General features: G+C 60.7%; 1 protein-coding gene across 1 annotated transcript; it reads left to right on the forward strand.

Moving 5' to 3' along the window:
* The first annotated feature begins 1839 nt into the window (after positions 1-1839).
* SLC4A1 (solute carrier family 4 member 1 (Diego blood group)) lies at positions 1840-17182 on the forward strand. The gene is made up of 20 exons (XM_055132367.1): positions 1840-1965; positions 5448-5545; positions 5655-5751; positions 6687-6748; positions 7371-7551; positions 7659-7794; positions 8468-8591; positions 8722-8806; positions 8900-9081; positions 9396-9606; positions 9698-9907; positions 10109-10257; positions 10368-10562; positions 11639-11812; positions 12218-12307; positions 13124-13290; positions 14607-14860; positions 15551-15720; positions 15808-15984; positions 16813-17182. Exons 2-20 carry the CDS (start codon positions 5531-5533, stop codon positions 16891-16893), a joined length of 2760 nt encoding a protein of 919 aa, XP_054988342.1. The 5' UTR covers positions 1840-1965; positions 5448-5530; the 3' UTR covers positions 16894-17182.
* Positions 17183-26072: the final 8890 nt, after the last annotated feature.

The following is a 26072-nucleotide window of genomic DNA, read 5'->3' on the forward strand; positions in this document are numbered from 1 at the left end:
GAGAGAGAGAGAGAGAGAGAGAGAGAGGAGAAAAGTGCCTGCCACAGAGGCAGGCTGGGGCAGGGCGAGGACAGGGGAGGTGGCGGGAGGGAAACTGGGGACACTGGTGGTGGGAAATGCCCACTGGAGAGGGGATGGGTATCGGAGCATCCTATGACCGAATCATGAACAACTTTGTAACTATGTGCCTCACGTTGATTCAATTAAAAACATGTAAAGAAAAAGAACAGAAACAGGTCCCTGTGTGTGACAGGCATTGGTCCAGCCCCAGGGAAACGCTCTCCTCCGCCAGACAGGGCCTGGGACAGAAGGTGTGAGTGGCTCTCGGCTCTCGGGGCTGACCCAGAGCCTGGGTCGCGAGGCTGCTGTCTCTGCCGGGCCCACGGCCAAGCTGCAGGCCTGGTTCTGGACCTGCTGCATTGCCACATCGCCATCCCTGCCTCGTGTTTCTATTTTTTCCCTCTCTTTTGGTTTCTGGGCTGCACCCGATGGCGCTCAGGATTTACTCCTGGCTCTGAGTTCAGGAATCTCCACGGGGCTTGGGGGACCTGTGTGTCAGGGTGTCGGGGATCAAACCTGCATCAGCCACGAGGCAGGCACCGTAAGCCCTGTGCTATTGCTCTGGCCCTGTGTTTCTATTTCTTTTTCTTTCTTTCTTTTTTTTTTTTTTGCCTTTTGGGCCACACCCAGAGATGCACAGGGGTTACTCCTAGCTCTGCACTCAGGAGTCAATCCTGGCAGTGCTCGGAGGACCATCTGGGATGCGGGGAATTGAAGCCGGGTTGGCTGCATGCAAGGCCAACGCCCTACCCACTGTGCTATCGCTCCAGCCCCGTGTTTCTATTTTTTGAGGCTGAAACAAAGTCTCCCCCACGCTGTGGGCTGTACCCTAGACCCTCACACCCAGCAGAGGAGGCCCCGACACCCCCAGCGGGGCAGGCCCCGGCCCAGGGTCCTGTTGGCAGCCACTGTGGGCACTGAGCGGGGCCAGCTGCTCTCCGTGCTGGCGCCGTGACCACAAACCCCCGTTCTGTCTCTCAGCCCTCCTTCATCCTTGCCCCTCGGAACTCACCTGGCAGCCTCTTTGGCAACTGTGCCAGGTCGGGTGGCTGGGAGCCGAGGCTGGCCCGCTGGGGGGCGGGGGGAGGGCAGCGGAGGCCGAGAATGCCGCGGTTCTGGCCCGGGGGCCAGGCTGCTCGGCCCACAGAGGAGCCAGTGTGCCCAGACATTGGGGCTTTGTGTGCCGGGCCGGGGCCAGAGCCGGAGCCGGCGGCTGCTCTGCTGCCCGGGTGCTGCTCCTCGTGGATGCGGGCAGCTTGGCCCCCCCGTGGCCACGCTCGGGAGCCAACGGGGTCTTGGGGGAGAGAGAGGCTGTCACCCTAGTCTAGGGCAGGGACGGGAGGAGCCTGCCCATTCTGGGGGCCCAGCACAGATGCCTGTGGGCACGGGGTGGAGGAGCACCGCCCCCAGGGAGGACCCCAGGAGGAGGAGGAGGAGGAGGAGGTGGTGCCCGGGCATCCTCGGGTCAGAGCTGAGACCTGGCCAGGAGGAGGACGGACAGAGGCAGGACAGGGTCGTCCAAACCCGAGGGCAGGCCCCAGGGGAGGCAGCCAGCACTGAGGTCCCCGTCACCCCGACTCTGCAGGGAACGGGGGAGTCCCAGGGGCCAGTGGGGGAGCCTTGGGGGCGGCCGGGGTGCAGTGGGCCCGACTCAGGGCTGTCCAGATGTGGGTGAGAGATAACCCTGTTTACCGAGCACCCCTGGGAGTGGGGTGGGGGGTGGAGAGGGGCTCCCGGGCTGGTGGGGCGGGCAGATTAGGAGGCGGGGGCATGAGTCAGGGGTTTGCGAGCTGCCCCGGGGCGCGGGCGCCAGGACCTGCCGCCGTCAGAGCAAGCACAGCCTGCTGGGCGCCGAGGACACAGGCGGCTGCAGGAGGCACAGGGGACCCCGAGACTCGAGAGCAGGTGAGCCGGGCCGGCGGGCAGGGGGCGGCCCCCAGGGCTCACGGACTCAGTCTGTGCTCCAGGAGGCAGCGAGTCCCGACCTCGTCAGGGGGGCGGGTGGGTGGAGTGAGGCTATGGTGTGTGGGTCACCCTCAGGGCACAGGCCCGCAGGCACCTGCAGCTGGGGACAGCGGTGGCCACCATGAGAGAGCAAGGCCGGAGCATGTGCTCTGAGGACAGTGCTCGTCCCCTGGGTGGGGGGTTCCTGGCCCTGGCCTCTGGGATCAGCCTCCAGATTCTCATTCTGCAGAGCACGGGGTGCCCCAACGTCCGCCTCAGAGGGCAGCTGTGGGCGACACTGCCTCCCTTTAGGGACAGTCAGGGGGGCACTTGTCCCTGTCCATCCTGGCTGCGTTGGGGGGGGAGAGGTTCCCAGGCAAATTCTGTGGGAACTGGAGGGCGATTGGGGCAGGGGGGGTGTGAGGGCCAGCGTGGCCGCGGTCCTGGACACACAGATCTTTAGGGGAGCGGGCAGAGCCTGTCACTGCCTGGCTCTGAGGTGGGCTGGCACTGGGGGTACCTGCCCTGTGGGAGGAAGCCGGGTTCCAGCCCCAGCACTGCCAGAGGAACCCCGACTCAGGGCAGCATGAGTGCCGTGCTGGGCCCTCCTAGGAGGGGTCAGTGATGCCACCCTGTAGTGGCACGAAGAGATGGAGTCACTTGCCCAGGGTCACACAGACCCCCCCGTCCATGCAGGGCTGGGCTGTGAGCCCTTAGGGTCATCACGGACGACCAAGAGCCATGACGAGCTGTTCCCTTCTGGACGGCCACTGGGCATGACCTTCAGAGCTGGCGCGGGAAGTTGGAGCCCAGGATTTAGTCCCAGCGCCCAGCCCCAGCCGTCCCACCTCAGTTTCTCTCCTGTAAAACGGGGTCTGTGCTGTGACCCCTTCACAGAGCGGCTCACTCCTGAGGCTGCACAGCGGGCAGGCAGGCACGGAGCGGGGGGGCAGACACAAAGGTGGGGCTCCCGCCATCAGCTGGTCCCGCAGCTGATTCCGCCCGGCCCCTGACGCTGTGTGCCCCCTTATCTGGCCGGGCCCCGCTGGCTGGCCGGGCCAGGTGTTTGGTACACTTCCAGACTCGGGGCGTCAGTGGGGCACCCGCTCTTATCAGCGCCGGGCAGGAAAGGGCTGCCCAGGGCGGGGATGCCCGGCCCGGCGGGGGCAGCAATCTGCGCGCACCCCAAAGGGTCTGGCTGGGCGTGAGTCTCCCCCCTTCTCTCTCCCCTCCCACTGAGGTCTCAGACCTGGGGGAAAGGCCCCCCGCATGCGGCAGAAGGGAGCTGAGTCCTGGAGAGGAACCGAGGGCCCTGGGTGGCAGAGAGGCAGAGGGGACCCCCAACTTCACAGGCCCTGGGGCTCCCTCACCACCCCAGCCCCCAGAGGGGACGCAAAGGTCACAGTTCCACGCCCCAGGGGGGTTGGCGAGTGGGTCCCTAAAATACCCTTGAGGCTGAGGGGTCTGAGCCAGACTGGGACAAGGCTAGAGAAGGAAGAAAGACTAAGGGGGTTTGGGGGGCTGAGGCTGGGGTCGGCGGGGGGGTACAGAAAAGGAGAAGCAGAGCAAGGCCGGGACAAGACCCCAGGCAGGAGGGACCGCCCACCCGGGGCTCGAGACCCTCTGAGGACATTGCCACTCCCCAGGGCTAGAAGTGATTCTGGGTCCAGCCCCGGCCGTGGTCCGTGCTTACAGCAGGGCCCCGCTGCCCACAGAGAGGGTCATCCCTGGCCCCGCTGCTGCCCTCTGCCCTCTCACCCCCGCTGCAGACCCCAAGTCTCCAGCCTGGGCTCCTCTGGCCCCGCAGGTGCCCGGGGAGCCATCCCTGTCCCCAGACACACCCCGCTGCAGCCAACAATGAGACCTACTCTTCCTCCCGCCAGACAGAGCCCTGGCACCCGGCACATTCCGAGCATGACTGGGGTGTGTGGGGGGACAGGCCAGCCCCCGAGCCACTTGGCACCTCATGTGCCCCGGCTGGTCTCCCCAGTCAGGGCCGGGAACTTAAGAGCAGGTGGAGTGAGGCTTCCCTGCCGAGTCCCGAGGCCTCAGAACGCTGTCCTGACCCCCGAGTCCCAGCCACTGTCCCGCCCCACCCCTGCACCCGCCCTTGCCCTCCTGCCAGCCGGGAGTGAGGTGCGCGCCGCCCCCCTCTGCCCCGGACCTGCTGAGGGCTGGGCGGCGCCTACAAGGCGAGAGAGCACAGGGCCCCCTGGCGTGTGGGGTTCAGCCCTGCAGGGGCTTCTGCTGTGCCCCCGTCACCCCGGCTCCCTGCTCGCAGAGCCCCAAGCTACCCGGACAGTCGTTCCTTTTTTCTTTTTGGTATGTTTGTTTTGGGGCCACACCCGGTGATGCTCAGGGGTTCCTCCTGGCTCTGCTTCTGTTCCTCAGGAAACACACCTGCCAGTGCTCAGGGGGCCAAATGGGATGCCAGGGATCGTACTGGGGTGGGCCGCACACAAGGCAAATGCCCTCCCCGCTGTTTTCTCTCTCTACCAGTCCCCAAAGTCATTCTGACGGTCACTTCTCAGCGCCTCTAGGAGTGGGGACTTTGGACAGCTTGGGTCAGCGGGACCCAGGACCTCGAGGGCTCCCTATAAGGGGTGTGGCCAAGAGTAGAGACACAAAGAGTATCAGAAAACCCGAGACTGAGAGAGGGGTCAGGGAGGAATGTGCAGAAGTGATGCTGGGGCAGAGGGGAGAGCCCTGCATGAAGGTGCAACGGCCCTGGGGTTGGAAGGGCTTGGTCAGGAGACGGGTGGAAGATTGTGGGACAGCAGGGCTGGAGCAGTAGCACAGTGGGTAGGGCGTTTGCCTTGCACGCGGACGACCCAGGTTTGATTCCCAGCATCCCCTACGGTCCCCCGAGCACCACAGTAGTAATTCCTGAGTGCAGAGCCAGGAGTAACCCCTGAGCATCGCTGAGTGTGACCCAAAAAGAAAAATAGTAAGATTGTGGGGCAGAACCAGAGACAGAATTCAAAAGCAAACTAAATAAATAAAGTCGGGGTCCCATCATCAAGAACCTGCGGGCCTCTCACTGTGGCCCTCACCAAGGACACTGCTGCCCTGCCCAGAGAAAGCGGGATCTGGGGGAGGCGCTCAGCCCCTCAGGGAGGGCCCTGCCGTACTCCCAGCATCGGCTGGTCCTGGAGACGGGCAGGAAGAAGAGCCAGGGAGCACTGGGCGGCGGGGCGGGGGGGAGGACAGGGAACGAGTTGGGACTGAAGGACACTTGCTCTCCAGACACCCCCAGATCAATGCCGTCCAGGCTTCCCCTCCACCCCCACCCAACCCCGTGCCTTCCTCACTCCCACCCCGACTTCCTCCAACTGACCTGCCACTTCCCCCTGGAATCCCCCTGTACCCAAATGCAGCCCCATCTGCAGGGGACCCCAGCTGCTCTGCAGCCCCCTCAGCCTCTGCCCCACACCTCCTCACAGGAACCCGCAGGGCGGGTTATGCTGGGGGCTGAGACCACCCACTGCAGACACTCGGACCATCATCGCACACCCAGGACAGTGCCATGGGGGACTCACAGGTAAGTGCAGGGGGTGGCCGGGGTGCTGGGGATGTGGGGAGCCGGCTGGGGGGGTCTGTCCGCACGGGGCAGGGACCCTCACAGCCCCCTCAATGGCCTCTCTCCACAGGAGGATTACGAGGAAAGGCTGGAGGAGATAATGGGGCCGGAGGAATATGAAGACCCGGGGCTCCCCGTGCCCCAGGTAGTGGTGGACGAGACAGCAGGTGAGCGCCCCCCGCCCGCCCCTCGCCCCGGGATGAGCCGCCAAGCCCTGTCGGGACAGTTGGGAACTCGCCGTCCCCGCTCCTCCCTGCCCGGGTCAGCTCGCCCACAATCCTGGGTGATTGGCACATAAACAGACTTTTGTTTGAAATGATCACAGGAGGCGCCCTGGTGGGGACGGGGCCAGTGACCCGTCACCATGCCCCTGAGATGGGGGGCCGCCGGTCTGTCTGGACGAAGGTGGGGGCCCGCCCCCATGCCCACCCGAGGCCGGGCTTCAGGCCGGGTGCTGGGCCTCTTCTGGGAGCACAGGTCCCTCTAGGGGGCTCAGCGAGAAGTGGGGGGCCGTGGGGGGGTCGCAGAGAGACATCAGGAAACCTCTCGGGCCTGCCAAGGTCTTGGTGGGGAGCCCCTGGCAAGCCCCTGTTTACTGTCAACAGGAACTCAAGTGCTAGCACTTGGCATGGAAGGCCAGGGCCCCTCTGGGCACGGGGGGGCCGGGGCCGGGGGACATATAAGGGGCAGACCCCACCCTGGCACTGGCGCGCAGGCAGAGGCCGTGAGAAGCTTCTAGGCTGGCAGGATCTGGGAGGCAGGTGGGCCAGAGGCAGGGAAGGGGTCGCTGACGGTGGTGAGCGAGGGGTGCCCCGGCCTCCTCGCCGCCCCTCAGGCCTCACCATTCGTGGTGGGGGAGACACCCCACCAGCATCGTGGAGGGCCCTGGGGCCTCTCCTGCTGCAGTGCTCCAAGGGGAGCCACAGGACAGGACTAGGCTGGGCTGGGAACAGGCCCTCACGGTAGCCGAGCAGGCAGCAGGGATTGGGGATGGGCCCGAGGGGGCGTCCTCCCCGCTGCCCCCGGCTCCTGGTGGGTGGGGGTGCAGGGGCGCCTGCAGGATGGACTGCGGGGGCCACACTAACTGGCCCCTGGGTTTCAGTGTACGTCGCCGAGCAGACGGTCACTGAGTATCAGACGACATCACAGCCAGGCACCCACGAGGTGAGGACCCCGCTGCCCCCCACGGTCAGGGACCCGCCACTGGACCCGGGGCAGGGAGCCACAGAGGGAGGGCTTCAGATGAGGGACCCCCAAAGCAGGGCCCGGAAAAGATGGGGGGTAGGAGCTAGAAGGGACGTGCCCTGAGGGGGCTGCCGAAGACAGGCCTCCCGGGGCTCCCTGGGGCAGGGCCACCCTCCTCTGCCCAGGCCCCCACGGCCATGCCGGGCACGGGCTGCCTCACGGCTCAGGAAGGGACTTTGCTTCAGCGAGGTCCCCTGCCCCCAGGAGAGCCCAGAGCTCCAGAGACGTCACCCAAGGGTGCCTGGGGAACCCCCCTCCCCCCCCACACACATACACACTTTAGCTGCCCTCCACAACTGCCCTGAAATGGGGCCGGAGGCCTGGCCAGGAGGCTGGGGTCCGATATGACGGGCCTTGCGTCCTCTCCCCACGGGCTCCCAGCAAGAGACTCAAACAGGAGCGTGTGTGGGTCCCACCCCACCCTGCAGTGTCGTCCCCCCCCAGCCTCCAGACAACACCTATGGGAGCTTGGTGAGGGGCCCCCACAGGCCCCCCACCCCCGCCGCACCCCCCCCCCGCCCCTAACTCCAGCCCGTGCCAGGTCTACGTGGAGCTGCAGGAGCTGGTGATGGACGAGAAGAACCAGGAGCTGCGCTGGATGGAGGCCGGGCGCTGGGTGCGGCTGGAGGAGAACCTGGGCCCGGACGGGGCGTGGGGCCGCCCACACCTCTCCTACCTCACCTTCTGGAGCCTACTGGAGCTGCAGAGGGCCTTCGCCAAGGGTGAGCCCCCCCACCCCAGGAATGCCCGCCTCGGAGGCTGGGGGGCGGGCTGCGGGCCCCCTGTGCCGCTCACCTCCCCCCTGCCGCTGCTGCCGGCTCGCTTGCAGGCTCCGTCCTCCTGGACCTGCAGGAGACCTCCCTGGCCGGGGTGGCCAACCAGCTGCTGGACAGATTTGTCTTTGAGGAGCAGGTCCGGCCTCAAGACCGGGACGAGCTGCTGAGGGTCCTGCTGCTGCAACACAGGTACGCGCCGCCCCCCTCCTCCGCTCCCGCCCGCCCGTCTCCAGGGAAGGGAGGCGCGGGTGCACCTCTCGCAGGCCAGGACCCACAGCGGCGTCTGCTTGTCTCCTCACTCAGAGCCGGGGCCACTGTCTCCGGGAGGGCAGATGCCAAGGCCCTTCCCGCCATCCCCTCTGGCTCTGCTCAGGGTGCCAGGGAGGCCCCATAAGGGCTGGAACCCAATTTGATGAGCAAGAACCCTGGTTTGCTCCCAGTCCCGCATGGCCCCCAGCACTGCTGGGTGTGACCCCCAAAAAACCCAACCCAGAAACACCCCAGGGCCAGAGTGATAGCACAGTGGGGAGGCCCTGGCCTTGCTGCTGGCTGGCTTGGGGTCTACCCCAGGCACCCCTAGGGTTTCCCCAAGCCCCACTAGGAGTGTGATGCCTGGGCTCCGAACCAGGAGTCAGCCCTGAGCACCGCCTGGTGTGGCCCCAAACCCCAACAAAATGAAATAAAACAAAACAAACACAAACAGGCTGGTTCTGGTTCCTTCAGAGCCCCGCTTAAGCCTAGTCTCCAGCCTTCCCTGGGGTCTCCTGGCTCTGCCCAGGGATCGAGCCCTGGCCCCTCCCACCACCCCCTCTGCCGAGGCCCCGCCCCCCCCCACATAGCTCACGCAGCCCCCGGCCCACAGCCATGCTGGAGACCTGGCAGCCTTGGGAGGTGTGAAGCCCACGGTGGTGGCGCGTTCCGGGGAGCCTTCGCAGCCCCTGCTCCCCCAAAGCCCCTCGCTGGAGACCCAGCTCTTCTGCCAACAGGTGGGATGGCACAGGGTGCGGGGGGAGGGGGCGGTGGACAGAGGGAAGGGAAGGAAGGGCGAGGGAGGGCTGGATGCTCAGGTCTCCTGGGCAGGGCTAGAGGCTCCCCCTGACGGTGCCGTTTCCCCAGGGCGAGGGGGGCGGCGAGGGACGCTCGGCATCAGGAGTCCTGGAGAAGCTCCCCCCGGACTCAGAGGCCACGCTGGTGCTCGTGGGTAAGAGGCAGGACCCCTTGGCCCACCCCTCCCTGAGTCGTGCAGCCGGGCGCCCCAGGCCCCCTGACCCCTGCCCTCTGCGCGTCCCCCCAGGCCGCGCCTCCTTCCTGGAGCGCCAGGTGCTGGGCTTCGTGCGGCTGCGGGACGCCGTGGAGCTGGACGCCGTGGAGCTGCCGGTGCCCGTGCGCTTCCTCGTCGTGCTGCTGGGCCCCGAGGACCCTCACACCAACTACACGCAGCTGGGCCGGGCGGCCGCCACCCTCATGTCTGAGCGGGTGAGGCAGGCCGGGCTCACCCGCTGCGTCCTTCGCTCCCGTGGTGTGACACCGGCTGGTTCACACCCACCCCACGTGGCTTTGCCCTGCCCGATCCGGCCCGGTGGGCCCAGCCGCGCCGACCGGCCTCCACCTGGTTCGGCCCGGTTTGCTCTCGCTCGGTCCACTTGGCTTCGCTTGAGTCCTTCCGGGTCCTTTGATGGTGGTGGTGGGGAGGGGGGGGGCTAGGACAAGCCCGCGGGGAGCTGGGAGAGGGCTCCCGGCTTCTCTGCAGGGGTCACTCCTGGTCGCGCTGACCCCTCTGCTGCCCACAGGTGTTCCGCACAGACGCCTACCTGGCCCAGAGCCGGGGGGAGTTGGTGCGCAACCTGGAGGGCTTCCTGGACTGCAGCCTGGTGCTGCCTCCCACCGACGTGCCCTCGGAGCAGGCCCTGCTCAGCCTGGTGCCGGTGCAGCAGGAGCTGCTGCGGAGGCGGTACCTGCCCAGCGCGGCCCAGCCGGACCCCAGCTTCTACAAGGGCCTCGGTAGGCCCCGCCCCCGCCCAGCCCCCGCCCAGCCCAGCCCCGCCCCCGCCCGCCCTTCTCCGGGTCACCCCAGGCCTGTCGTTCTCTGCAGACCTCGGTGGGGACCCAGGAGCCGCCGCTGCAGACGACCCTCTGCAGCGCACAGGGCACTTCTTCGGGGGCCTGGTGCGTGACATCCGGCGCCGCTACCCCCACTACCTGAGCGACATCACGGACGCACTCAGCCCCCAGGTCCTGGCTGCTGTCATCTTCATCTACTTCGCTGCCCTGTCACCTGCCATCACGTTTGGGGGCCTCCTGGGTCAGTCTGTGCCCCTCCGTGCCCCCTGAGTACCCCCAGCCCCTCACCCCAGACCCTCAGGCCCCCTCCATCGGGTCAGCCCTGACTCCTCATGTGACCTCTGAGTCTCGGGCTGAGAAAGGCTCTGGTGGGAGGAGGGGGCAGGGTGGTGGGCGCCGCCCACCCAAGCCTGAGCCGGCAGTTGCGCCCCCCCACACACAGGAGAGAAGACCCAGAACCAGATGGGGGTATCGGAGCTGCTCATCTCCACGGCCGTGCAGGGCATCCTGTTCGCGCTGCTGGGCGCACAGCCGCTGCTGGTGGTCGGTTTCTCAGGCCCGCTGCTTGTGTTCGAGGAGGCCTTCTTTGCGGTAGCTCCGTCCCCCCCCGCCGCCCCCCTGCGGCCAGCCTTCCCACCCCCCCACCCCGGCCTGAGCCCCGGGGCCCCAGCTGACCCCTCCCCTCCCACTGCCCCTCACAGTTCTGTAACGACAACGGCTTGGAGTACATCGTGGGCCGCGTGTGGGTCGGCTTCTGGCTCATCCTGCTGGTGATGCTGGTGGTGGCCTTCGAGGGCAGCTTCCTGGTCCGCTTCATCTCCCGCTACACCCAGGAGATCTTCTCCTTCCTCATCTCCCTCATCTTCATCTTTGAGACCTTCAAGAAGCTGATCAAGGTGGGCGTCCGCAGGAGGATCCGGAAGCATGGGTGTGCTCGGGGACCCTGGCACCCCGGGAGCCTTCGCCCAGGTCTGTGGGACACTGGGGTGCCCACTTATGTGACTGCCACAACATACCTGTGGACAGCTGCTGCCTAGGTACCCGTGCTGGGACTGTGCACAAGACAGTCGCCCCCGTTTGCCCTTGTCCACAGAAGGATGAAGTGAGACGGAGAATGAGGAAGTCCGGGACACCCTGATACCCATTCCTTTCCCCACATTTGCCCCCCAGAATGACAGCGCATGTGGATGGAGGCCCCTCTATCCTTGGCTCCACGATCCTCCACTCCGCCAGGACCCACAATGGATATGGGGGGAGGGTGGGCGGTGTGTGTCTGCCCCCCGAGTCTTAGGGACTGGAGCTCTCTGTTTCCGAGCCTCCAGAGCCCTTGCCAGGAAGCTCCTTAGCACTAGGTTCCTCCCCTCCAGCCTCCTCATGCCTCACAGGGACACCCCCACACCCTCGCTGCCTCTATGACCCACCCCGATTCTAGTCTGGTCCTCACTCCTATTAAAACCAGGTGGTAGACTGCCCCTCCATCCCCAGCTAAGGGGAAATTAAGTACATGGACGGATCGGTGGGTGGATGGATGGAAGAAGGGAGGAGAGGAGGTTGGGAAGTAGAGAGGGGGATGGGTTGGGCGGGTGGGTGGATGAACGGATGGGTGGGTGGATGGGGGCTGGGTGGATCAGAGGACGGATAAGTGCGTGGATGGGTGGATGGATGGGTGGGAGATGGGAGGATAGAATGATGGAGGGGAGATGGATGGCTTGGTGGGTGGGTGGATGGATGGATGGATGATGATGGATGGACGGATGAATGGATGATGATGGATGGATGGATGGGTGGTGATGGATAGGTGATGATGGATGGGTGGATGGGAGATGATGGATGGGTGATGGATGGATGGATGGATGGGTGATGATGGATGGATGGATGAATGAATGGGAGATGGATCAGTAGATGGATGGATGGGAGATGGATGAAAGGTGAAATGGTGGGTAGAAACAAGATGCTTTGTCTTTTACTGCAGATCTTTCAAGACCACCCACTGCAGAAGAATTATGATCACAACGTGAACGTGATACCCAAGCCCGAGGCCCCTTTGCCCAACACAGCCCTGCTCTCTCTTGTGCTCATGGCTGGGACCTTCTTTTTGGCCATGACGCTGCGCAAGTTCAAGAATAGCTCCTACTTCCCTGGCAAGGTGGGCACTCCCCCCTGCCTGTCCTAGCCCAGTCCACAGCGGCCCCAGTGCCAGTAACCCCTGCGCTCACCCTGGAATCCCACTCTCAGTCTCTAACCTCCCCGTCCCCCTCCTCACTCAGAAGTTTTCTCTTCAGGCCAGGCCCCCTCCCTCTCAGCAAGCCCAGGCCGAAAGCCCAGTGGCGAGCTGGTTTCCCCATGGGTGAAATGGAGTCCTGGCATTTGGAGGCTTGTTGCAAGGGCTCCCTGGGAAGGGAGGGAAGGGATAGAGGAGCCCTGGGCAGAGCTAGGGCGTGTGAGGGGAAGGTGACCGGAGCAGGCCCACTGGGGGTCCTAGGCACCGATGAAGATGGGGCCAGAGGGGGTGCATGGGGCCCTGAGCACTGGTTCTTCCTCCTTCCCTCAGCTGCGACGGGTCATTGGGGACTTCGGGGTTCCTATCTCCATCCTGATCATGGTCGTGGTGGACACCTTCATCCAGGACACCTACACGCAGGTGACTCTTGTCCCCAGCCCCTCATTTCACACCCCCGCACCCCAGCCTGCCGTCTCTCCCCAGGCACTTTCCCAAGCCTGGAGCTAGCATGACCCTTAGCCTATCCCTGCACACCCCCCCCAGGAACCCCATGTTCTTCCCATAACCCTCCAGGGCCACTGTGGTTCGAGTAGGGGGCTGGATCAGGTGGTCTCTCACTCTCTAAGCCAGGGCAGTAGGGAAGAATCTCAGTCCCTCGGTTCTACCGAGAGCTGTGTGACACAGGACAAGTTACATAACCTCGCTGAGCCACCTGTCAGGCTGGGAATGAGAGGATGTACGGAAGGACACGAGGCCAGGGCTGAGTACAAAGCTGGGAATCGAGATTAGTTTCCGGGGCTGGGGCGATAGTGCAGTGGGGAGGGAGCTTGCCTTATATGCAGCTAACCTGAGTTCAATCCCCAGCATCCTATTGGGTCCCCTGAGTGATCCCTGAGCACAGAGCCAGGAGTAAACCCCGAGCACCACTGGGTGTGGCCCGGAAAAAACAAGACCAGAAAAAGATCAGGGGGCTGGAGCGATAGCACAGTGGGTAGGGCATTTACCTTGCAGGCGGCCGACCCAGGTTCGATTCCCAGCATCCCATATGGTCCCCTAAGCACCGCCAGGAGTAATTCCTGAGTGTAGAGCCAGGAGTAACTCTGTGTATCGCCAGGTGTGACCCAAAAAGCAAAAAAAAAAAAAAAATCAGTTTCCAGGTCCCCAGAAGCTGGGCTCCCTCTGTCCCCACTACTGCCCCCGCCCCCGTGTTCTTACTCTGCCCCCGACTCCCCGCAGAAACTCAGCGTGCCCAAAGGCTTCACCGTGTCCAACTCCTCAGCCCGGGGCTGGGTCATCCACCCGCTGGGCTTGTATTCCCAGTTCCCCATCTGGATGATGTTCGCCTCTGCCCTGCCTGCCCTGCTCGTCTTCATCCTCATCTTCCTCGAGTCCCAGATCACCACGTAAGGGCCAGGAGGGCAGGGCGGGGAGGAAAGGGACAGGGAGGAAAGGGACAGCGCGGACCGTGCCTGGGGCACGTGGCCTCCTCGGCAGCAGGGACAGCGACAGGCAGATTCTGACTCTGCAGGGCCAGAGGAGGTATCTTTTAGGGAGCCCTCTTCACGGAAAATAGTTACGGGGGCTGGAGAGATAGCACGGCAGGTAGGGCGTGTGCCTTACACACACCGACTCGAATTTGATTCCCACCATCCCATATGGTTCCCCCAAGCACTGCCAGGAGTAATTCCTGAGCACAGAGCCGGGAGTAACCCCTGTGCATCACTGGGTGAGGCCCCAAACCAAACCTGCACTGTAGCACTGTCATCCCATTGTTCATCGTTTTGCTCGAGCGGGCAACAGTAACGTCTCCATTGTGAGACTTGTTGTTACTGTTTTTGGCATATCGAATACGCCACAAAATTTAAAAAAGAAGAAGAAGAAGAATTACGGGGGCTAGAAAGAGTGCTCCATGGGCTGGAGTGTATGTCAGGGGCTTGGGCTGGATCCTTATGGTCCCCTGAGTATTATCGGAAGATGCCCAAACACAAAGGCTCTGGGACATAAGGCCAAAACGCAGAGATGGAGGCTGAGATTCTGTATTCCTAAGACTTAAAATAAAAAAGAAGAGGGGGCATGGGGGAGAGAGAGAGAGAGAGAAGAGAGGGAGAGAGAGAGAGGAAGAGAGAGAGAGGAAGAAAGGGAGAGAGAGAGGGAGAGAGAGAGAGGAAGAGAGGGAGAGAGAGAGGGAGGGAGAAGAGTGAGAGGAAGGGAGTGAGAGTGAGAGAGTGAATGAGGGGAGGGAGAAGAAGGGAGGGAGGGGGAGGGAGGGAAGGAGAGGAAGGGGGAGGAGGGAGAGGAAGGGAGGGAAGAAGGGGAATGGAGGGAGGGGGAGGGAGGGAAGGAGAGGAAGGAAGGGAGGAAGGGGGAGGGAGGAAGGAGAAGGGAGGGGAGGAAGGGAAGGAGAGGAAGGGAGGGAGAGGAAGGGAGGGAGAGGAAGGGAGGGAGGAAGGGGGAGGGAGGAGGAGACCTTCGGTGCCAGATGCTGGGTGATGCCCGGACCAGTAAAGCTCCCAGAGTTTGTTCCACGGGCCTTGGCTCAGTTTGTCTGTGGACCTTCTCCTGCCCTTAGGAGTCCCCTCCTTGAGGGTCTCTAGATGGGCAGGGGAGGCAGAGGAAGCATGGACATCAAGGGCATAAAAAGTCAAACAGGTGCCAACGGGGAGGGCAGGACAATGTGCGGGACGGGGCGGGGCTTACCCCTCCCCCATCCCTCCCCTAGGCTGATTGTCAGCAAACCCGAGCGCAAGATGGTCAAGGGCTCGGGCTTCCATCTGGACCTGCTGCTGGTCATGGGCATGGGCGGGGTGGCCGCTCTCTTCGGGATGCCCTGGCTCAGTGCCACCACCGTGCGCTCCGTCACCCACGCCAATGCCCTCACCGTCATGGGCAAAGCCAGCAGCCCCGGGGCACCCGCACAGATCCAGGAGGTGAAAGAGCAGCGGATCAGCGGGCTCCTGGTCTCCCTGCTCGTGGGTGAGTGCGCCCCGCACTGTCCCCCCCCCTAAACACTGCCCGTCCCCAAGGGTCCAGGGCCCCTGCAGCCCCCCCCACACGCTTTCCAGCCTGGATTATTCACAGGTGGGAATGGGGCCTGGGATGGCTTCTGAGCTGGGACCAAGGAGTCCCCATATGAAGGTCTGCTCTGCATAGGACCCCGTGTCAGAGCCTCCCAGTAGAGGGCAGAGACAGCCCCCCACTGGGGTCAAAAATCCCGCCGTGCCTCAGTTTCCATGATGCACCATGAAGACTCATTAGCAATCCCTGGGGTCTCTGTAGCCTGGCGAGTATAAGGGACAGTGCTCCAGGCGTAAGAGGGGAGAAGAGAGGGGCCCCTGGGGTTGGCCCAGGTGGCAGAGAGTCCAGCCTGGTGGGTGCTGACAAAGAGGCCGGAAATTTCTGGAGGGCTGGGATCCAGAGGGGAGGGTGATGAAGGTTCTCTAGACTGGGGTGCGTGGGAAGGGGCCTGCTCTGACCTTGAGGGCCCGGGGGGGCGGGGTGACGGGCCTGGCTCTGCCCTTCCCAGCTGTGTGACCGCAGCACATGGCCTCCCCTCGCTGAGCCCTACTGCTCTCTCCCGGGGGTGACGCCTACGGAAGGGCTCTGTGGTTTCAGTGACCGTGCTGGAGGCCCGTGGCCTGCGGCTGATGCGCGTTGTCCCGACAGGCCTGTCCATCCTCATGGGGCCCATCCTGTCCCGAATCCCGCTGGCCGTGCTGTTCGGCATCTTCCTGTACATGGGGGTCACCTCGCTCAGCGGCATCCAGCTCTTCGACCGGATCCTGCTTCTGTTCAAGCCACCCAAGCACCACCCAGACGTGCCCTACGTCAAGCGGGTACCCTCCCGGGGGGGACGCCTGGAAACGGGGGGCGGGGAGGGGAGCGGGGCGGCAGGCAGTTACCAACCGGCTCCGTGCCCGCAGGTGAAGACCTGGCGCATGCACCTGTTCACGGCCATCCAGATCGTCTGCCTGGCCGTGCTGTGGGCGGCCAAGACCTTCCCCGCCACCTCGCTGGCGCTGCCCTTCATCCTCATCCTCACCGTGCCCCTGCGGCGTCTCCTGCTGCCGCTCATCTTCCGGAACCTGGAGCTCCAGTGTGTGAGTGGCGGGGGGCGGGTCGGGGCGGGGAGGGCCCTGCTGGGCTGGGGGTGCTGCAGAGCCGGGCAGGGCGGCCTCAGGCAAAGGGAGGCTGTGGCGAGGCCTGGGCTGGCGCCTGGTCCAGTCCCGGCGTGGCCATATCCCCCGACAGGCCCTGGCCTTTGCTCCCCTTTGCCAAGCGGGTGGCAGTGACAAGGGGCGGGGAGGGAGTCCAGAAGGGCCCCGTTCCCCGCTGCTGAGCAGCAGCCTTCGCTGGCCCTCCTGGGACCGTTGGGACCGTTGCTCCTCCCGTGGAATTCTTCCCCAGACCCCGATCACTGTGGGCTTCCCACAGGGCCACCCCTCTTCCGGGTCTCCTCACTGGGTTTTGTTTGGGGGCCACACCTGGCACTGCTCAGGGTTACTCCTGGCTCTGTGCTCAAGGAATCACTCCTGGCGTGGCTCGGGGGACCGTGTGGGATGCGGAGATCGAGCCCTGTTGGCTTTGTGCAAGACAAACCCCCTCCCCGCTGTAAGGCTCCTCTTTTTTCAGTGTTTTAGCCACCCTCAGTGGTGCTCAGGGCCTAGTGGCACGGGTCTGGGAACAGGCCTCTCCCGAGGGACCAGGGGGTGCTGGGGACGCAGCTGAGGGGGGGGTCATCCCTTTGGGTCATCTCCTCTGCCCTCCGCATCCTTTGAAACCACTGACCAGTACCAAGCCTCGGGCCAGAGGGGCTGGCTGGGACTCGTCCAGGACGAGAGCCGCTCCCGCTGACCCCCGGGTGCCCGTCTGTGCGGGGGAGGGCTCACCCACCCCGTGCTCTCTCCCCCTCTCCCTCACCCCTCTAGCTGGATGCCGACGATGCCAAGGCCACCTTTGACGAGGAGGAAGGTCAGGATGAGTACGACGAGGTGCCTATGCCTGTGTAAAGGGGGCCACAGGCCCCTGGTGCCCCCCCGCCAACCTGCCTGCCACTCTCCCAGGAAAAGCAGAAATTCAGGGGCACTTCCTGGGCCCTCCGATCCCTTCCAGAACCACAGCAGAGGCCCCTTCGGGGAGGCAGAAGCCAGGAAGTCTTTCCCAAGGGGAGAATGGCTTTTCTGGCTGGAGCCCAGAGCGTCCCTGTTTGGAGGTTTGCTCTGCCACCCCTCCTCTGCCATATTGTCATATGGGGCATCATGCTGGAAGACTTTGGTCTGAGCCCCACCTCCTCATGGCACAAAGTGGGGCTGTATTCGGGGCGGGGGGGGGGGGGGGTTGGAATGTTCTCATTCCTTTTGGCTATGTGACCTTGGGAAGTCCCTGGATCTCTACGGTCTCTGCTTCCTCATCTGTAAAATGGGTATAATGATAAGAACACCCAGGCTCCAAGATGGTGGCTGAGGACCAAAGAGAAATGTGAAAGGGGCTTTGTAAAAAATTTTTTTCTTGGGGTGGGGAGGGGGGAAGCCCACACCCCACATGCTCAGGGCTAACTCAGGAATCACTCCGGGCTGCCTAGCTGGGCTTGGGGAACCATGTGGGGTTTCGGGTATTGAACCCGGGTCAGTCATGTGTAAGGCAAGCTTCCTACGCCTTATGCTATTGCTTGGGCCCCAGGGGCTTTGTAAATTCTGGGAGTAGGTCTCTAAGGCCCCCGCCCCACCCCTCCCCAAAGCTCCTGAGCTCAGCCCCTGGGGTGGAACCTGGCCTGCTATCCTCCCCTCGCTTCCTGCTCTCCCACCGTGACCTGGGCCCTCTGGGGCAGAGGGAGGAGTCCTAGGGAGGGCAAAGGTGAGAGCACCAGTGAAGGAGGGACCTTCTGGAACCTGGAGCCCCGAGGGAGCATGGCGGGGACTCAGGGCCCCGAAGTGTGTGTTCTCTCCTCCCAAATGCTCGTTCATTTGCTCGTTCATTCATTCAACAAATACACAGAGAGCCACAGACTCTGGTTACAGAGGGGTCCGAGTCCGGACCCGCCCTGGGAGGGGGGGCAATGCATAGTCTGTTGTAGATTTGGATGCAGGGTGGGAGGGGCTTGGGGGCGGGGGAGGGGGTGTTTGTAATTTATTGGTTGTGTGTCTCCTAAGGGCTTTCCACAGACTCAGGCTTCATACTCATTTGCTCAGGCCCAGCTCGCCTTCGCTTAGAGACCCGCCGGCCCTGCCCATCCGCTGAATCTGGGCAAGAACCAGAGCGGGGAAGGCCTTAAGTGGGGTCGAAGTCAAGGGGCTCTGCAGACCCTGGGCAAAATATATTTTTTTAGAAAACAAAAATAGAAAAAAAGAGTAGAAAGAACTGGAGGTAGCGCGAGAGATGGTTGAAGCTGAGTCAGGGTGGGACAGAAAAGAAGGCCACCAGGGGCTCTGGGGGGGCTGCCCCGCTTCCCAGTTCCGAGGCTCAGTTTCCACATCTGTGAAATGGGAACGATACTGGTAGGTTGGTTCTGAGAATTGAATGGAGATGGAGCTTGTAAAATGCTTGCTTCCCCCAGAGCCTGGGAAGGGCTCAATAAATGTCAGCTGCTGGTTCTGTCATCTTGTGCGCGTGTCATTCTGCCCTCTGTGGCGGCCAGAGCTCTCTCCCGGGTTCTCGGGACCGGGCTTTGCCTACAAACGTGCCCGAGGTGGAGTGAGTGTGGATTCAGGGCCTAAGTGGACACCACTGAAGAGGTGGTGGCGCTCGCGCAGGGCTGTGGCCCAGCCGGGCACGGGGAGCTGGATAGGGACACCAGGGCGGAGAGCAGGGGAGGACCCGAGGCCTGGGTGGAGAGACCCGGACGACGAGCTCGCGCCTCAGCGGCCTTCCTCTCCCCTGGGCCTCACCCCCCACGCGGGGCTGCCAGGACCAGACCTGGGGTTGTGGGCCTCACACCAGCCCTCACCCCGTGGGGCGTTCTGGAGCGGGTCCCCAGGCCCCAGGAAGAGAACTGAGACGGCCCGTGGCTTGCCCCCATCCGGGGAAGCCTTCACTCCATTCACTCCAGCCAGCTGCTGCCGGACTCCCATCCCGGAAGTGCTGCTCCCTCCAGAACCAGCGGTGGCAGCCGGGCCTCCGGAGGAGGGAGCCAGGACCCGAGCCCTCCCCTCGGGTCAGCCCAGGGCTGGGCTGGCTCTGGCCCTGCGGCTATATTTACACCCGCCTATCCCCAGCTGACCCCTACCCGGCTGCCAGGCACTGCTGAAGGGCCAGCAAGCAAAGGCAGCCCGAGGGACAGCAGTCCCAGTGACCCCCTCCCACAGAGCAGGAGTCAAGCCCCCCCTGCCCCCCCTCCGAAGGCCCTGTCCCCACAAGGGCCCGGAAGTCTTCAGGGAAGTGTGTCTGTTGGAAATCAACAGAGCGCATTTCCCACTGGGCCCGAGGCCACACTCGCCTGCCTTTTCCTGCCTCCCACTCATCTTCTTCATATGTGTATATGTGCGTATGGGCAATAAGTGTACATACGTGCACATGTGTCTGTGTGCATGCACATATGTGTGCATATGCATATGTGCATGTGTGTGCATATGTGCATGTGTGTGTGTCAATGTATATTTCCATGTCCCCCTCTGCTGCTGCTGCTGCCATGAGGACCCCCACACATGCCCGGGTGTGGTACTCATGCACATTTGGGCTGTGGTGCTCAGCAGGGGCCACTGCACTGCTCACGGTGCTCACCAAGGGTCACGCCTCCGGGCCTGAGGTTTGCACATCCTCTCTGTGCTGCTCACAGGGGTCACCCCTCTGGCTGTGCTGCCGCAGTGGGGATCATGGGCTCCAATGGCTGAGCTGCCTGGACCGCACCTGGGGCATGTGGCGGTCCCAGGCACTGAACTCGAGACGTGTCCTGTGCTCAGCAAGGCAGGCTCTTAAGCAGCATCTTCAGTCCTCGTGCGGGGGGACGGAGGGGAGGTTGGGCCACACCTGACTGTGCTCAGGGGTCGCATGCAGCACACCTGGAGTTGGCCGCATGCAAGGCAAGCGCCTCGCCCCTGTTCTGTCTCTCCCCGCATCCCCGTCCCTCTTCAGCCTTTCTACACCTGGGCACCTGTCTGTGGGCCGGTGGTTGAAAACGCTGCTCTAAGCCACTGAGTAATCCCCTGGCCCTCCCACCCCCACATTTCTTCCGAGGACCTGGTCTCCACCCCCACCCCTCCAGTATACACACGCACACACACATACACACACGTGCCTGAGAACACACATGCACACACATGTATGAACGTATGTATGCACATGTACACACAACATACATATGCACACCCACGCATGCAGACACACACACATGCACACACTCACTCCCTTGCAACCTACTTTTTTCAAACCCTGCTCATGGATCCCACACGGCAGAGCCTGGCAAGCTCCCAGTGGAGTATTCGATATGCCAAGAACAGTGACAACAAGTATTACAATGGAGACGTTACTGGTGCCCGCTCAAGCAAATTGGTGAACAACGGGACGACAGTGCTACAGACAGTGCTCACGGATGGAAGGAAATCCTCCACGAGAGCAGCCTCTACCTCTGAGGCCTGCGGCCAGGCTGGGTCAGGACCTGGCGTCCCCGCAGGGGCTGGACGAGGCCAGAAACAATCATCCTTGATCCTGAGTGGAGCGTAAGGGCTGGCCGGGAAGGGAACACTTGGGGGGAGTGAGGGTCTGGAAGAGGCGAGAAGAGGGCGGAGTTTACTCAGCAAAGCACTGCACAGGTGAGAGGCCTGCAGGGACGGCAAAGCCCAGGGTGACCTCAGAAAGTCGCAGGCACCGGGACCCAGCACCAAGAGGCGAGGAAGGAAGGGCTGGGAAGGAAGCAGAAGCGGGAGGTGTGGCTGCTGCCGGGAAAGCTGGCGGGAGTGGGGCAGGCAGGGGACACCCAGCCACCTTACAGCCCCCACGGGGCACCAGACTGCTCTGCGGGCCGGAAGAAAGCATTCAGCTAGTTTTTTTCCTTAAAAAATGCCTTTGTGGGGCTGGAGTGATAGCACAGCGGGTAGGGTGTTTGCCTTGCACGCGGCCGACCCGGGTTTGATTCCCAGCATCCCATATGGTTCCCTGAGCACGGCCAGGGGTAATTCCTGAGTGCAGAGCCAGGAATAACCCCTGAGCATCACCGGGTGTGACCCAAAAAGAGAAAAAAAAAGTGCCTTTGTTGGTGGGGCCAGAGTGATAGTTCGGCAGGTAGGGCATTTGCCTTGCGCTCGCCCAGCCTGGGCTTGATCCCTGGCATTCCATTTGGTCTCCCCAGCACTGCCAGGAGTAATTCCTGAGTGCAGAGTGAGGAGTTAACCCCTGAGCATCGCCAGTGTGGCCAAAAAAAAAAAAAGAAAAAAAATCTTTATTTGGTCCAGAGAGATAGTACAGTGGGTAGGGTGTTTGCGTTGTACATGACTGACCTTCATGGTCCCTTGAGCCCACGAAGAGTAATCCCTGAGTGCAGAGCCAGGAGTAACCCCTTCCTACTGCTGGATGTGACTCAAAAATAACAAATAAGCAAATAAAAATCTTTGTGCTTTCTAATATCAAGCAATTGTACATGATAAATCCCTTAACGTCGCAGGACTGTGTAGAGACTAACTTCCTCTTCCCGCTCTCAGGATGAACTGTTAATAACTTGGAATATACTCCTCCAGACTTACTCACGTGTGAACAGTCATACGCGCAGTATGTTGTTATGCTTTGTTTTGGGGACCCTCAGCAGTACTCGGGCTACTCTTGGCTAAGTGCTTGGGGTCACTCTAATGGTACCGGGGCATCATATAGTTAGTGCTGGATTGATCCCAGGCCTCCACATGTAAAGCCTGTCTGGCCTGCTGAGCCATCTCTCTGGCCCCTACATACATACATACATATATACACGCGCACACATACACACACACACACATGTATTTTGGGGGAGGGGTGGCATTTTGGGCCACACCCAGCTATGCTCAGGGCTTCCTCCGGGCTCTGTGCTCTGGGATCACTCCTGGTAGTGCCCGGAAGACCTTGCGTGGTGCCAGCATTCAAACTGAGTTGGTTGTGTGCAAGACAAGCACCTCAACCCCCAAACTAAATCTCCGACCCATATGTATATATTCATATATATTAATTTTATTTACTTAGTTTTGCTTTGGGGTCACACCTTGCGATGCTTCTCAGCAGTTACTCCTGTGTCTGCACTCAGGAAGGACTCCTGGCGGTGCTCAGGGAACCAGATGGAATGCACGCATGCAAACACCCTCCCCTCGGTACTGCTGCTCCAGCCATATACACATATTTTTTTTAATAGAGCATGTATCATTTGTTTATGGCGTTTCATACTTGAAAACAAAACTGCGGGGTTGAAAAGAGGAATCAATAATTTACAATTACAGTAATAAACTCCAACAACCATCTCTATACATGGAACCTGGAGACAGAAAGTCACTTAGGCGCTGAAACTTCTGAGCAGCACGATCTACCTCCTTGACCTCATTTACATTTTTAGAACATTCCAACACACAAGAACAAAATACACATTGCTGCAACGGCACACAGACCATTCACCGAAATAGAATATATTCTGAATCACAAAATCACTCTTACCAAATGCCAATCTGAGATTATTGAAATTATATAAAGTGTCACCTATATCCATGAAAGTGAGGTTAGAAATCAGTAACTAAAGGGAAGGAGAAAGAGGCTGGTAGGGAGTGGATCAAGCGGGTAAAAGGGGAATCCAGGGGCTGGAGCGATAGCACAGCGGGTAGGGTGTTTGCCTTGCACGCAGCCGACCTGGGTTCAATTCCTAGCATCCCATATGGTTCCCTGTGCACGGCCAGGAGTAATTCCTGAGTGCATGAGCCAGGAGTAACCCCTGTGCATCACCAGATGTGACCCAAAAAGAAAAAAAAAGGGGGGGCATCCAGTGAGAGAGTTTGAAGCCCTGAACTCAGGGTCTCTTACCTTTCTTTTCTTTTCTTTTCTTTTCTTTTCTTTTCTTTTCTTTTCTTTTCTTTTCTATTCTATTCTTTTCTTTTCTTTTCCGCTTTTGGGTCACACCCGGTGATGCACAGGGATTACTCCTGGCTCTGCACTCAGGAATCACAAGACTCTCCCTCTTGTTTAGTGGTGGTGGAGGGTCACACCCAACAGTGCTCAGGCTTACTCCTGGCTCTACACTCAGGGATCACTCCTAGGGGTACACAGGGGACCATATGGGGTGCTGGGAACTGAAGCCAGATCAGCTTTCAAGGCAAGTGCCCTATCTTCTGCACTATCTCTCTGGCCTGTGCGCTCCTCTGAATGTGTCTCTCTTTCTCTCCCTTCACACATCTCTACATTTCAACAAAAATGATTTTGCTTCACACCAACACACATACATACACACACACGCACACATGCATGAACGCATGCACATGCACACCTGTGCTGAGTATAGGTTTTTTATGTGGTAGTTCCAGGCTTGACCCCCAGGGCTGTATGGTGCTCAGGCACCAAGCCAGAAAGAGTCACTAGCAGCACCAGTTGGTCCAAAAGGCAAACCAGTGGGACAGGAGCAACGGTGCAGTGGGTAGGGAGTTCGCTTTGCACGAAGCCAGCCCAGATTTGATCCCCCAGATCCAATATGATCCCCAGAGCGGCCAGGAGTGATTACTGAACACAGAGCCGGGAATAAGTCCTGAGCACGGCTGGGTGTGGCCCAAAAAAATAGGAATGAAAAGCAAACTAGAGAGGGGTGAAGGGGACGACTGCATGGTAAAGGATAGGATTAGACTTTTGGTGGTGAATTAATGGAGCATATGCATGTGCTTCTTTTCAGAGATGCTTACCCGAAACTTACAGGATGCGATTACTTTAGTCAAAAAATAAATAGGGGGGAGAAACATGAGCACAAAAATGTATAAATCTGTAACTGTACCCTCACGTTGACTCACTAATTAAAAATACACTATTAAATTTAAAAAATAAATAAATAAATAGGGGGCTGGAGCAATAGCACAGTGGGTAGGGCGTTTGCCTTGCACTCGGCCAACCCGAGTTTGATTCCCAGCATCCCATATGGTCCCCTGAGCACCGCCAGGGGTAATTCCTGAGTACAGAGCCAGGAGTGACTCCTGTGCATCGCCAGGTGTGACCCAAAAAGCAAAATAAATAAATACATAAATACATAAATAAATAGGTGTGAAGGTGATAAGCAAAGGACTGGAGTGCAAGCTTCCCACGCAGGAGTCTCTACCACAGGGTCCCCGAGCAGTCAGGGAGGAGTAGTCCTCAGCACCACAGGGTGTGGTTCCCCCCATCAAGGAGAAAATTATAAAAAGAACAAATTATAGCAAAGCAGGCAGAATAAAAGAAACAATGAGACTGAAATTAGGGGCTGGAGCGATAGTACAGCAGGGAGGGCGTTTGCCTTGCACACGGCCAACCGGGGTTCAGGCCCCGGTATCCCCTATGGTCCCCAGAGGCCTGAGTTCCATTCCAGACAGCACAGGGTCCCCTGAGCATCGCCAGGTGTGACCCCCCCCCCCCCCCCGCAAATACTACCATATGATCCTGAAAACCCTAAGCATTGAAATCAGGGTCTGAAGGAGGTGTTTCCAGACTCACGTTCATGGCAGCTTTATTTGCAGCAGCAGCTAAGGCATGGAAGTGATCCAGGATGGGGAGATGGTGCAAAAGGCTGGAAGAAGGTCCTACTTTCCTGCAGCTTGGGACCATGGGACTCTGGCACTGAACCATCATGACAGCCAGGGCAGTTGAATATGGCCGGAGCCGGGCCCTGCTCCCAAGCACTGCTAGGGAGGTAAAAAAATTAAAAAGGCCTGGAAGTGATCCAAGGGTCCAGGGAGCCAAGGGATGAATGGATCAGCAAGATGCAGTAGGTGTGTACGCTCGGATGATTCCGTCTTTAAAAAGGAAGGAAGGAAGTTATGATATTGGACACAGATGAGCCTTGAGGACATCATGGTCAGTAGAGTAAGTCACTCACAAGGAGACAAATCCTGTGTGATTTCATTCACAGGAGATTCTTCAAAGCAGTCCAAAGTACAAAGACAGAAAGTCGAATGGAGGCTGGGGGGGAGGAGGAGGCTGGAGGAGGGGGCAGGGAGCAAACAGGAAGCGCAGTTTCCGGTTTACTGGCTGAAAGAGTTACTCAGACCAACACTAATGGTAACAACACCACATCGGAAATATCCTTCATGACTCTGAAGCCTGACGTGTGCTCTAGACCGTGGCTAGGGGCCAGACTGGTAGACAGCAGGGAGGGCGTTTGCTTGCCTTGCCTAAGGCTGCTGGGGGTTCAAATCCCCAGCATCCCAGATAGCCCACCGAGCATTGCGAGGTGTAATTCCCAAATGCAGAACCAGAAGGAACCCCCTGAGCAGCACTGGGTGTGACACAAAAACAAAACCCCCAAAATTTAAAAAGTAATAAAAATGAGAGGGCTGGAGAGATAGCGCAGCGGATAGGGCGTTCGCTTTGCACACGGCCGACCCAGGTTCAATTCCTTCGCCCCTCTTGGAGATACCGGCAGGCTATAGAGAGTATCTCGCCCACATGGCAAAACCCAGCAAGCTCCCCGTGGTGTATTGGATATCCCAAAAACAGTAACAAGTCTCACAATGGAGACGTTACTGGTGCCTGCTTGAGCAAATCAATGAACAACAGGATGACAGTGACAGTGACAATAAAAATTAGAAGATGGCTTAAACACAAGAGGCCTGGAGGAGCCCGGGGGATGGTACAGCCAGGAGGGAGCATGCCCTGCACACGGCAGACCTGGACTCTACCCCCGGCACCCCATCTGGTCCCCTGAGCACCACCAGGCGTGATTCCTGAGCACAGGGCCAGGAGTCAGCCCTGAGCACAGCTAGGAAGCCCTCCCCCGCCTCTCACCAGTAGGGCAGGTGCAAAGTGGAACCACATCGAAAAGTGAGGTCACAGGGTTAACCACTGCTCCCCGGTCCAGAGGGGGGCCCCCACCCCCTCAAGTACAGATGCCCAAGCCCCTGAGCAGCTGCCTCCTGGGGTAAGGGCACCCCAACTCCTACAGCAGAGGAGAATTTTTTTTCTTTCAATGTTTTGGGCCACATCTGACAGTGCTCAAGGATGACTCCTGGGTCTGTGCTCAGAGATTCACTACTGGTGGGGCTCAAGGGGACCTTATGAGGTATTAGGGATCAAACCCAAG

This window comes from Sorex araneus, chromosome 3, assembly GCF_027595985.1.
Source record: "Sorex araneus isolate mSorAra2 chromosome 3, mSorAra2.pri, whole genome shotgun sequence".
Taxonomy (NCBI): domain Eukaryota; kingdom Metazoa; phylum Chordata; class Mammalia; order Eulipotyphla; family Soricidae; genus Sorex; species Sorex araneus.

Excerpts from the sequence above, each read along its gene's own strand:
- SLC4A1 (XM_055132367.1), top strand. Across the intron at positions 7,552-7,658 it reads GCAGAGGGCCTTCGCCAAGG|GCTCCGTCCTCCTGGACCTG; the intron begins GTGAGCCCCCCC and ends GCTCGCTTGCAG. Across the intron at positions 9,082-9,395 it reads CCACCCTCATGTCTGAGCGG|GTGTTCCGCACAGACGCCTA; the intron begins GTGAGGCAGGCC and ends TGCTGCCCACAG.